The 13,261-nt window shown below is 46.0% G+C and overlaps 1 protein-coding gene and 1 pseudogene across 2 annotated transcripts in view; one reads left to right on the forward strand and one right to left on the reverse strand.

Annotated features, from left to right (window-relative positions):
• Window positions 1-400: 400 nt before the first annotated feature.
• Window positions 401-1,052, reverse strand: LOC116761558 (annotated as a pseudogene).
• An 8,338-nt stretch (window positions 1,053-9,390) lies between these two features.
• The window catches only part of DEK (DEK proto-oncogene), a 30,700-nt gene continuing 26,829 nt past the window's right edge, over window positions 9,391-13,261 (forward strand). The window contains exons 1-2 of one of the 2 annotated variants that reach the window (XM_032648041.1): window positions 9,391-9,852; window positions 10,211-10,364. In XM_032648041.1, the coding sequence (XP_032503932.1) occupies window positions 10,220-10,364 (145 nt within the window). In that variant the 5' untranslated portion in view covers window positions 9,391-9,852; window positions 10,211-10,219. Of the gene's footprint in view, window positions 9,853-9,975; window positions 10,365-13,261 lie in introns of those variants that run through there. The other variant, XM_032648042.1, reaches the window with a different exon arrangement.

Raw genomic sequence — 13,261 nt, forward strand, 5'->3', positions numbered from 1 at the left:
TAATGAGTCTCATTTTGAGATAGAATGGCAAGGTTGGTCACTCTTCATGCAGTTTTTGTAGTAAGTCTTTCAGGGAATGAATGGTGAAGCCAATTCATTTATCCTCCTGGAATTTGTCTTCTTTTTCTTTGTTGTGAGGTTATATATTAAAGGTATGGGCATACAGACATTACGAAAGATAAGGGCTATCACGGGAGGGAGGAAATCAGACAATAAATCCAAAGAAACCTACGGAAATTAAAAACCTGAACTCAGGGGCAGGGCAAGAGGCAACACGGTCTTTTCACAGAGCCGTTACACATAATGCAACTGTCCTCAAAAGCAGGAATGGAGAAGACTAGCCATTCAGCTGCAGAACGAAGCTGGGGTCTTGGCTTTAGAGCTTTCACTGTCTTTAGCATTAGGCTGGGCAGCAAGTGCCTTTTCCAGAGTAGGCCAGAGAAGATAAGTCCAGTTTGGTTTTTAAGGCTTGAGTCAGCTCTGTGGCCAGCAGCTCGTGGAGGGACACACCGTCGTGGGAGTACACCCCGTTTCTCCCAGTCCAGTCGTAACGCTTGCGGACACTGGATGGTGAAGACAACCAGATTTGCTCGTTTGGGGTCTGCTTGTTGATGACGTACGTTCCTAGAGCTCCACCCAGTTTAATTCTTAAAACACCACTCCCAAAGGAGATATCATAGTCTTCAAATGTGTAAGGTTTGTCTGCAAGGTCTTCAAAAAACTCTGCTAAGGAGTCCAGCGTCTCCTCGGCCAGTCTTTCATAGGCGGTATTGTCCTGAGGGCCAGCGTCACCCAAAGTTCCCGTTGTCCTCAAATTCATCCAACAGACGCACTGCTTTTTGACATTCAGGATCCGGTTGAGGCAGCAGAGACTCAGACTGGGTTGACTGGGTGTGCCGGCCGGCCGCGGCGGTCCCGGTGCGCAGGCCCCGGCAGCCTTAGAGCCGGGGGTCCTTCGTTGGCCGCGGGGCCCCGGCGCGGGCCTAGGTAGAGCCTGGAGGCGCCGAGCAGGGCAAGAGACTGGCGGCCGCTCGGCGCCCAAGCGTCCACATCGAAAAACCTTTTTTTTTCCTAACTTGCAAACATCTGTTTATTCTAAATTTAATTTTTTAAACCCAAGCTGCCTATGGGGAAGATACCCACCCAAACTTTCTCTAGTTCCTTTAAATGAAGAATAAGTTTAAAAAAGAAATATTTTATTTATAGAAGTCTATAGACTCAAAATAGGAATTATCTTTCTTTCTTTATATTTATTTATTTTTGGCCATTTGGCTTGTGGGATCTTAGTTCCCCAACCAGGAATTGAACCCAGGCTCTCAGCAGTGAGAGAACAGAGTCCTAACCACTGGACCACCAGTGGATTCCCCCATAGGAATATTTTAGAGTTTCATGTCAACTTTCTAAGATAATGCTCTGTTTTGACAATCTTGTGACAATGTGGAGGATTTCTAGCCAACTTGTAGTGGAAAACACTTTTTTGCCTCTGATGTTATGATTCTACCAACAGTGATGGCATTTCATATAATCTAAACAATGTTAGTCCATAAGTAGAAAAGCCCCTTTCAACAGAGATGATTTTATTTTACAGAAAACAAGGGAAGTAATACCAAAGCTCTGTCGTCTCTATTTTTTTGGCCTCATTCCATGAAACAGTTGCTAAGGATATATTAACAAAATGTGTTACAAAAGATATTTGCTAAATTTAGAGCAGAATTAGATTCTAGGGTGAAAATTTGGTAACCACTTATCCTTTGTTCTCCAACTGTTATTGTCTTACCACCATATCCCTCACCTTCTCCTGCTACTTACTTTGAATAGTCTTCTCTGGCCATCGTCCAAGCTAGAATATCCCATTTATCAACCAACTGGATATCGTTGCATTCACATATTTTCAAACCTAATCTCAAATTACTAACCTGCATATAATACTTTGGCTAACTCTACCAGAATAGAGTATGATATCTTGTTTTTAGAAGAACCAAATGTGTCACTATATTTATATTTATGACCGGGTTTAAAAGAGAATCTGGTCATCAGCTTATTCGAGCCACGTTAATTTACGGAGCTGGTATTGCTGGAAGGTCTTTAAGTGGCATCCAGACAACAGACTCATGCCACTGTCTTAGAACCAAAAGGGGATGCATTTCAATTAAACACATATTTTAGAAGTATTTGTGTTAGGCACTGTGCCAAGGACTGGGAGAGAATAATAAGCATGGATGTGGTCCCTGCCCATGAAGCTTGTCATCTGGGAAAGATAGATATGTGTGTAAGAAAGATAAGATGTCTGTGTGCAGTGGATGTAAAAACTTCTTAAGGCAGAAATGGAACCAATTTAAGAATCAGGGTTTTAACATTTCCAAAATTAAACCAACAAATATTTTTAAGCACGGTCCCCTGTTGATCCCAACTGTACCTTATTTGGTTGTAATTATCATCCCCTCTGTGCAGAGACAGCAAAGCTCACCAACTGTTCCATATGTGCCCCCATGTTGCCTAGATTCTTTGCAGTGAGGTGGGGTAGCATGACCCATATGGTCACTAGCCAATGAGCAGAACCCTAGAGGAGCTGGTATGAGTTCGTGTCTTGCTCTATTCCCCTAACACTGTGAACACTCAGGACTCATATCGTGATGGTGGATCACAAGACCAAAAGGAGCCTAGGGCAATGAGTAAATCACAGGAAAGGAAGCCCTGCAGAGTTGCCTGAACTGACCAAGAGTTTTATAGAGTGAGAAATAAACTTCTGTTAAACAAAATTGTTTAACTGCAGTTAAATAAACTTTTGCCAAAAGAACCTGTCTCATCCTAATGTACTGTCCCAACGCAATAAACAAAAAATGCTCTGAATCTTCATAATAAGAGTTTATTTTGGTTTGCATGCATTTGGCAAATCCCTATTGATCACTTACTATGCCAGGCCTGCTTTAGGTGCCAAGAATACTGTGATGAACAATGTGACAAAGTCCCTGCAGCCACAAGGAGTTTACATTTTAGTGGGGAAGACAGACAATAAGCAACTAAAAATTTCAGGTAGTGATAAATGCAACAAAAGAAACAAAGACCTTACTTCTTTTTTTGTTGTTGTTATAAATTTATTTATTTATTTTTATTTTTAATTTTTGGCTGCATTGGGTCTTTGCTGCTGTGCACAGGCTTTCTCTAGTTGTGGCAGGCGGGGGCTGCTCTTCGTTGTGGTGCACGGGCTTCTCATTGCAGTGGCTTCTCTTGCTGCAGAGCACAGGCTCTATGCACACAGGCTTCAGTAGTTGTGGCACGAGGGCTCAGTAGTTGTGGCTCACGGACTGTAGAGCGCAGGCTCAGTAGTTGTGGCACACGGGCTTAGTTGCTCCCCGGCATGTGGGATCTTCCCGGACCAGGGCTCAAACCCGTGTCCCCTGCCTTGGCAGGCGGATTCTTAACCACTTGCCACCAGGGAAGTCCAAGACCTTACTTCTTAATCTTGCCCTATTTTCACCACGTCTCATCCCTCTCACATTGTTACTTTCCTCCCTACTCAACTCCTATTCCATGCTCCATCATTATGTTCATTGTCGCACCCATATCTTCAACTCACCCTTCTCTCCTCTCTTCATACTTGTCTGAAAAAAGGCCAACCTGGTTAAATCCAATTATTTGCCACCTTTATACCTAATCCTAGTAGCTGAATATGGCTGCAGAAAAACAATAATCCTGACTGTTCTCACTTTGACTTCATGGCCACTAACCTCAATTGTTCCTCCTTGCCGCTGCCTGGCAACCCTACTACATTCTCTTGTCCACTCGTCTCCCATTCTCCTATATGACTAGCACACATTCCTCTCTCCTGAAACCTCCAACTGTCCTCTCCCACACTGACAGTCAATGATTTTGCTCCTGATTTCACTGAGAAGTTCAAAGGAATAAGAACTTCTGAAGTTCCCACAAATCTGCCAACCCCACCCACTGTCTAAAGCTGTATCCTCTGTCTTCCCTTCTGCTACTACGTAGAAATTGTCCTAAGGACAGCTCCTCCACTTGTGTACTAGGTTCCGTTGCCTCTCATCTCCCATGTAGACATGAAGATGTGTCACCTAGATCCCCCTTCAAGGAAGGACCTGTTGCGCAGCTGCAGAGCCCGCATGCAGCAGACAGCCTCCATGGTCAGCTTCTTCAGCGGCTGCCCCATCTGTGGTCAACTTCATCCCAGGTCATGCCCTTCCTGGAGCAGCTTGCATGCAGTGACTGGGCAAGGCGGGGGTATAAAAGCTCAGCCACGCAGGACACTCTGAAGAGCTGTACTCACTCCAGAACTCCCCATGGAGTTGGCTGAGGCTTGGCCAGTTCTGCTTTACAGTTTGACCTCTTCCTCTGCCCACTCTTGCTTTCTCCCCCTTCCTTTCACAGGTACTGATTCCTAATCAATATCTGACACCCCAGATTCTGTTTCAGCATCTGCTTACAGAGCCCAACTTGACATACCAACTTTAGGTCAGCTCCAGCTATTGTCCCCTCCTTCTCTTTCATCACCAATTTCCCCCTCCCTACTGATTCATTCCCATCATCACATAAACATACAGTAATATCTCCCTACTTAAGAACCAAACTCCCGGGACTTCCCTGGTGGCGCAGTGGTTAAGAATCTGCCTGCCAATGCAGGGGACATGGGTTGGAGCCCTGGTCCAGGAAGATCCCACATGCCGTGGAGCAACTAAACCCGTGCGCCACAACTGCTGAGCCTGCGCTCTAGAGCCCACGAGCCACAACTACTGAGCCCACGTGCCACAACTACTGAAGTCCGCACGCCTAGAACACATGCTCCACAACAAGAGAAGCCACAGCAATGAGAAGCCCGTGCACCACAAGAGTAGCCCCCGCTCGCTGCAACTAGAGAAAGCCCGCGCGCAGCAACCAAGACCCAACGCATCCAAAAAAAATAAATGAATAAATAACTTTATTAAAAAAAAAAAAAGAACCAAACTCCCTTTGAATTACTGCTCCATTTTTCTGCTCCCCTGAAATAGTAAAATTCCTGGAAAGTGTCTGATTCCATTCCTTACCTACCTGTCTCTCTCTAACCCCACTCCTGGCACCTTCATACTCACCACTGCAGAGAAACAGCTCTTGTCAGTGCCACTGATAACTCATCATTCTTATACCCAACGGTCAATTCTGAGTGCTTATCTCACCTGACCTTTTAGTAGCTTTGACCCAGCTGATCACTCTCTCAGCTTAGATACTTCTTAATCACTTAGCTTCTGAAGCTCGACATTTTCGCTTGATTTTCCTCCCACTTCACTGGGTTCAGTTGCTCCTTGTTGTCTCCTTGGCTGGTTCCACTTCCTCTCCTGAACCTCTAAACACTGGTGAGCTCCAGGGTACAATCTTGACCCTCTCCTCACCTCTGCTGATGTTCACTCTGTTAGTGCGCTCCTCCAGGCTCAGAGCTTTAAATACCATCTACTACGTGTTGACAACTCCTACATCTATATCTTGGGCTAGAGTTTCACCTGAATGGCAGACTTTCGTATCCAACTGCCTAGACTGAATCTCCATTTGGATGTTAGCAGGAATCTCAGACCTAACAGGGCTAAAAAATAACTGACTCCCCTCTCCACTACTCCTTGCCCCTCCCCTAATAAGAGCCTGCACCCTCCCCCAACCCCTGAGGTCTTCCTCGTCTCAGCAAATACATACTCTGTTCTGGTTATTGAACCAAAAACCCAAGGTCATCATAACCCAAATTCAGTACTCTAGAGAATTCTTTAGAATATATCTAGTCTTTCTCCACTGCTCTCATTTACTTAAGATCTCTTTTCAAATGCCATCTTATTAACAAGATCTTCCTTAATTATCAAATATGTAAAATAAAATCCCATCCATCCTACTGGTACCTCCTATCTCCTTTAACCTGCTTTACTTTAATAGCTATTTGTCATACAATAAATTCACTTGTTTGTTTGTTCACTGTCTCAACTAGAATGTAAACTTGAAGATGGTAGGGACTTAGTGCTAGTGACAAGCAGAGAGTAGGTGCTCAACAAATTTTTTTTTTAAAATTAATTTATTTTATTTTATTTATTTATTTTTGGCTGTGTTGGGTCTTCGCTGCTACGCGTGGGCTTTCTCTAGTTGCAGAGAGCAGGGGCTACTCTTCGTTGCGGTGAGCAGGCTTCTCATTTTGGTGGCTTGTCTTGTTGCAGAGCACAGGCTCTAGGTGCGCGGGCTTCAGTAGTTGTGGCACGTGGGCTCAGCAGTTGTGGCTCGTGGGCTCCAGAGCGCAGGCTCAGCAGTCATGGCGCACAGGCTTAGCTGCTCCACGGCATGTGGGATCTTCCTGGACCAGGGCTCGAACCTGTGTCCCCTGCACTGGCAGGCAGATTCTTAACCACTGCGCCACCAGGGAAGCCCCTCAATAAATATTTTTGAATGAATAAGTGAATGACTGAAAAAGAATGGAAAGGGAATAGTGATGCTATTGGGATAGAAGAAGCACTTGAGCATAGAGCTAAATGATGTGAAGGTACAAATCACTTGAAGATTCTGAGGGGAAAGCAGTCCTGGCAGAAAAAAAGTGGAGAGCCCAAAGGTAGGGGTGAGCTTGGCTTTATGGGGGAACATCAAAGGTATGTGTGGCTGAAACAGCCAAGAGTGTCAGAGAGATGAAATCAAGATTGTCAGCAACTGGATGATGTAGGACCTTATAAACCATGTGGACAAAAAAAAATTGTTGCCTGCCATTTCAGTAAACAAAGAATGTTGCCTGTCATTCCAGTAAACAGCAAATGTTACCACCATCAAGCCATCAGCCACTGCATCCTGAGGGGAATTCAGGACAGAGAAAAACAGGATACTGGCCCTAGATAGTTAAGATGCATTTCTAAGGACTTCCCTGGTGCCGCAGTGGTTAAGAATCCGCCTGCCAATGCAGGGGACACGGGTTCGAGCCCTGGTGCAGGAAGATCCCACGTGCTGCAGAGCAACTAAGCCTGTGTACCACAACTAATGAGCCTGCGCTCTAGAGCCCGTGTGCCACAACTACTGAGCCTGCATGCCACAACTACTGAAGCCCATGTGCCTAGAGCCGGTGCTCTGCAACAAGAGTAGCCACCGCAATGAGAAACCCCCGCACCGCATCGAAGAGTAGCCCCTGCTCACTGCAACTAGAGAAAGCCCGCGGGCAGCCACAAAGACCCAATGCAGCCAAAAATAAAAAATAAAAATAAATAAATTTATAACAACAACAACAAAAAAAGAAGTAAGGTCTTTGATTCTTTTGTTGCATTTATCACTATCTGAAAATTTTAGTTGCTTATTGTTTGTCTTCCCCACTAAAATGTATACTCCTTGTGGCTGCAGGGACTTTGTCTTGTTCATCACAGTATTCTTGGCACATAAAGCAGGGCCTGACGCATAGTAAGTGATCAATAGGGACTTGCCAAATGCATGCAAACCAAAATAAACTCTTATTGTGAAGATTCAGAGCATTTTTTGTTTATTGTGATGCAATGGTATATTAGGATGAGACAGGTTCTTTTGGCTAAAGTTTATTTAACTGCAGTTAAACAATTTTGTTTAACAGAAGTTTATTTCTCACTCACTGCAACTAGAGAAAGCCTGCATGCAGCAACAAAGACCCAATGCAGCCAAAAATAAAATAAATAATTTATTTATTTTTAAAAAAGAGATGCATTTCTAAGGCATAATTTCCAATGAGCCCAATCTCTTGCATCTTCCCATTCATAGAAAAGCAGTAAAATCATTAACTTGAGATATCTTTTTTTTGTGATTAGCAGTAATCTTTTGATGTTTGACTACATGTTTTTGTTTGGGTTTTGTTGTTTTGTGGGTTTCGTTCAGCAAAAACTCCTATATATCCTGGCTCTTCCCTTACTTATTCAGAGCAGTTCCTCAGAGCTATCTGAGAGGCTGTCTCCCAGGCCATAGTCCTCAGTAAGTTCCCTGAATAAAAAGTAACTCGTGGCTTCCCTGGTGGCACAGTGGTTGAGAATCTGCCTGCCAATGAAAGGGACACAGGTTTGAGCCCTGGTCTGGGAAGATCCCACATGCCGTGGAGCAACTAAGCTCATGCACCATAACTACTGAGCTTGTGCTCCAGAGCCCGCGAGCCACAACTACTGAGTCCGCGTGCCACAACTACTGAAGCCCGCGTGCCTATTACCCGTGCTCTGCAACGAGAGAAGCCAGTGTAATGAGAAGCCGGTGCACCACGACGAAGAGTAGCCCCTGCTCGCCACAACTAGAGAAAAGCTCGGGCACAGCAATGAAGACCCAATGCAGCCAAAAATAAATTTATTAAAAAAAAAAAAAGTAACTCGCAACTTTTAGGTTGTGCATTTTTCTTTGGTGGACAACCATAAGTATTTTGAATTTTATTCCAAGTATGATGGGGAATCATTGGAGAGTCTTAAGCAAGCGAGTACCCAATCTGATAATTAAAACAAAAATACAAACAAATCACCTTGGCTGCTACGTGATTAGTAGGAGGTGGGGCTAGCAATGTGGAAGCCACCTGACCAGTGAGGGACTATGTCCAAATCCAAGCAACAGAGTGGACAGGATCTGAGTGACATCAGTAGAGTGAAAAACGGTTTTAAATTTGAGAGTATAAGTGACAGGATTTGCTTATGTTTTCAGTAGGGGCACAAAAGGAAAAAAGAAGATTCAAAGAAAATGTCTAACTTTTGCCTTACAAACCGGAGTCCATTCAGGGAAATTTAACTGATCATATTTCTGTTAAATTCATCCAGTAAAAGGACCCTTTGGGCAGACAGTGGTTGAGGACTTCGGGGTGGGGGGAGGGAAATGAAGGGAATCAAACACAGTAAGGGGGAGCATTTGGGCGGGGGGGGGGAAGCACTGTGTTGTGTTTTGTTTTGTTTTTAAACAAAGCCAAAAGATGAGTTTATTGCTAGGGTTTCGACCTGCAAGTCCGAAAACTCAAGGGTATGGGAGCAATGTGTTCACTTTTTTAAACGTTGAGTTTTAAAGGATTCTGCGGAGCTGGCCTAGAACTCTGGGAGAAGAGCCTGGACTGGGTGATACCGTATTTCCTCTATTATAACTAACACACATGATTTCCCCCTACATTTACAGGTCTGGAAATCTTTTTCTCTCCGGTGACTGTGAATTTTCAACGTGGTAGGGGCTTTTCCCTTGCGGTGCACCTTACAAGCGACGGGGTCCTCCGAAATACAGCAGATTCGGAAGTCATCACCAGCGTGATCTCTGGGACCCAAATGAGATCGCTCACTTAGTTATTCCCCTCAACCTCTGGGAAATACTGTAGCAGCGACTTCACGGGATGTAAACTTCTTCACCACCCTCCGCCCGCCCCCTCGCGGACCCGCGGCCGCTCCTCTTTTCCGGGAACGAGCCACGGAGACAATACACATGCAGGCCCTCTAGCGTTCTTCCGCTCGGCGCCGCCTCGCCGGTCCCGCGCCCGCTCCCGCCCGCCGCCCGGGGCTTTCCAGGCAGAACGCCGACCAGACGCCGGACGCCGCCGGGGGCCGCCTGGGAGCGCACGGCCCCTGCGCCCGCGGCCAGGGCGACCCTCGCGCCCCCGCCCCAGCCTAGCCCGCTGGGGCTTCCCACAGAGGCGCCGGCCCGCCCCGCCTCCCCCACTCCGCGCGCGCCAACTCCCAGCTCACGGCCCTGATTGGCCGCCGCATTCCCGCTTTCCTTCCCGAACCGCCATTTTGAAAATCTTGTTGATTCTGGGCATTCGAGAGAGCGGCGCAAGCGTCACGCCAGCGAGCAGCCAGCGCGCGTCCTCCTCGGTGCCCGTCGCCACCGCCCGGAGCGTCTTCGTGCCCTCGCGCGCCAGGCCCGCGGCGGCCGGGACCCGTGGTGAGGGCCGCGTTGGCGAAGGACAGGCCGAGAGGGCGCGCGGGGCCCGCCCGCACCGCCGCGGCCATTTGGACGGCGGCCTGGGGCGGGGGAGGGGACGCGGGGCGGCCGGCGGCGCGGGCCGGGCGGTGGGAGGGGCGGCTAGGCGCCCGCGCTTTCCCGCCTCAGGACGGCCGGACTGCCTGCGGGGCAAGAGGGAAGCCGCCCCCGGGGAGTGAGAGCAGCAGACCCGGCTACGCTGGGAGGCAACTTTGCGGTCAGGTTTCCCGCGGCTCCCGGGGGCGGCCGGCTGGAGCCGCCGCGTCCTTCCAGCCGGGAGCGAGGGGACCGAGACGTGTGGCTTCCTCCCCGCTCGCAGGTCCACAGCATGTCCTCCTCCGGCCCTGCTGCGGAGGGAGAGGGAGCCCCCGCCCAGCCAGCGTCCGAGAAAGAGCCCGAAATGCCCGGCCCGAGAGAAGAAAGTGAAGAGGAGGACGAGGACGACGAGGAGGAGGAGGAAGAGGAAGAGAAAGGTGGGGAGGAAGTCTCGTTGCTAGTGATCGATTTTCCCGAAAACGGTTTTCTGGCTGTTTTTGCGCTTAAAGACGCTAAATCGGAGTGATTTTCAGTAAGAGTGTTTGCGGAATTAGGGTTTTTCGTGTTGAGCAGTAGCAGGGAAAATAACTTTGGGAATTCCAATTAAAAAAAAAATTACTCGTTCCGTTACTACTTTGGAGTGCAGTTTACTTCTCGTCAGCAACAGAGTTGTTCATAACATTTTATCATTTGACAGGAAGTTTGTAAGTTTCAGATCTGTTTTTTTAAAAGTGCTAGCCTTGGGAGTTCCTAAGGTAATGTTTTGTTTTTGCTAATTTAAGTACACGTCCTTTGCCTTTTGAAGTTATTGTAGGGTCCTAACTGAAATCATATATTAAGACTTGAAAAAGTTATTAATACGAGTCCTGGAAATATTTTAATAGTTTTAATTTATTTGCCGAACTTCAGCAGACGTTCTTTTCAAAGGCTTAGGGGAGTTACTTTCACGGGGAAACACCGGTGAAAGCTGTTGCTCCCTTAGAAAGTAGTTAAATACGAAAGCAGTGAACTGTGAAAGAAAGTTAAATGAGAGCTCAGAGCTGTCTCAGTTTTGGTGTTGAGAGAGAGTGGTAGTAGCCTATTTGGACGCACGAAACCGAGGAGTCTTAGAGAATTGAGTGGTATGCTGCGTCAGTTTATCAAGGATGCATGGGGCAGTGCCCCTTAGGTGTGCCCGCTTCCTAAAATGTTTCTAACCACTTAAAGCTCCGTGTCACAGATCTTATCCTTCTCTCCTGGTGTTAGCCCAATCTAGGTTTGTTTAATATTTGACTACCGCTCAACCAAACTTGGGAAGAGGTTTGAGGATTTCGTCCCAAACCCAGGTTTCACTGTCAATTTTTTTTTTTTAAGTCTAAACCAGTCCACCGTCAGCACTTTTTATAAATACAATCTGGGTTGAGATTACACGGTGTGCCTTTTGTTTGTCTAAAGTGGTATGTGCTCTAAGGGGAAGCATGTCCACGTTTAAGTACAAAAATGCTTAGGAAAAATATGAATTATTTTTAAATTATTCATAATATAATAACTCGAAATTGGCCGCAGTATCTCACTACTAGTCCAAGACTTTCTCAGCGCTTTTTCCTCCAATTTTTGGTTTTGGATACCACCGAGATGATGAATTTCTTCACATCAGGAAGAAATTATAGAAGTCATGTAAAAATTATATAAATGACCGGTACAGTATTGCTCGGGAGATTGATGGCAGTTTAAATTGTGATTTTTTTTTTTAACATGAAAATTTAAAAAAAATAGCCCCAGGCAGTTCTATAGTTGTCCTAATTTATTATTGTTCTCCTTTTCCTCATTTGAGGTGTTTGTGGAGCAGTCGAAATTGTGGATGTTTTTATCCTACTTGGCCCTGAAAATTTAACTCTACTACTGAGGCATCATAGAAACAAGACACTGAAATTTGTGCCAAGTAAGGGGGTGAATTGACTTAGCTTGGCAGTGGTTTGGGGAGTGAGGGGAAGGGCGGTAGGAGATGCCTTGTAAAAGATGACTCCTAGGTTTCTGTCTTTGGCAGCTGGGTGGATAATACTGCCATTTTCTGAAAGATAGAATTCATGAAGGTGAGTGAGTTTGGAGATGATTATGACTTCTGTTTCGGATGCATTGAGTTTGGTGCCTGTAGGACATGAAGTGGAGCTGTTCAGTTGACAGCCTGAAGCTCAGGAGAAGGCTCTGGACTGGAGGTAGACCAGGAATGTCTTTAGCTTATAGATGGTAATCAGCAGCAAGCAAAGGGCTTACATCACTCAGGGAAAGGAAGCGGAGTGGTCACCAGCGTTGCTTTAGAGTGCTTTCTCTCCTTGCCGCACACCATTGCCAGCATACACCTGCTGGAATCCCTTTCTTTTTACTAATTCTTTGTGGGCAGATCCTTATGTCTCCAAATCTTACCTGTCCTTCAAAGCCAGATCCAGTGTTTTGGTCCTTTTTCCATAATCGAAAAAGAATTACTCTTTCATCAACTCAGAGGGCTTTCAATTATATCTTTCTTAAAGTGTGTTATCATCTTCTACTTTGGAGTATATTTGTGTCTCACGGACCCCAGTAGACGTGATCTCTTACAAGAAATATTCAGTTTCTTAATCATCTATTGATGCCTCCTTAGTATCTAGTGCAACTTGGCACAAAATAGGCATGCAGGTGAATGAGTGGAAGCACTTCCAGCAATCTATACTGTCCTCTTATTTATCTGACTTTATCTCAGTCAGAAAGTAAGTGGGTTTTAGAAAATCCAGCCTAGGGACTACCCTGGTGGCTCAGTGGTTAAGAATCTGCCTGCCAGTGCAGGGGACACAGGTTCGAGCCCTGGTCCAGGAAGATCCCACATACCTCAGAGCAGCTAAAGCTTGTGTGCTACAGCTACTGAGTCTGCGAGCCACAACTACTGAAGCCCGTGGGCCTAGAGCCCGTGCTCCGCAACAAGAGAAGCCACCGCAATGAGAAGCCTGCGCGCCGCAACTAGAGAGAGCCTGTGCGCAGCAGTGAAGACCCAACACAGCCAAAAATAAAAAAAAGAAAATCCAGCATAATGTTTAAATTGTAAAATATATATATTACCTAGCTTAGGGGAAAAAAAGCAGTCTGGACTAAACATTGCAAAACTTTTTTACAGGGTTTTATGACCATTATTATGAACATCATTTATTGAACTACAAAGTAATGCCCTACCAATTGATTGCCTTAAATGTAAACTTGTAGAATTTTACCCTAGCCATAGTAACTCCAGACTGCTCTGCCTTACTGTTGCTTTTCTTCTGTCAGCTTACTAAATTATTGCTTTGCCCTGAATATCTCTTGAAGTTCTTAAAATCTCAATCTAAAC

Source organism: Phocoena sinus, chromosome 11, assembly GCF_008692025.1.
Source record: "Phocoena sinus isolate mPhoSin1 chromosome 11, mPhoSin1.pri, whole genome shotgun sequence".
NCBI lineage: Eukaryota > Metazoa > Chordata > Mammalia > Artiodactyla > Phocoenidae > Phocoena > Phocoena sinus.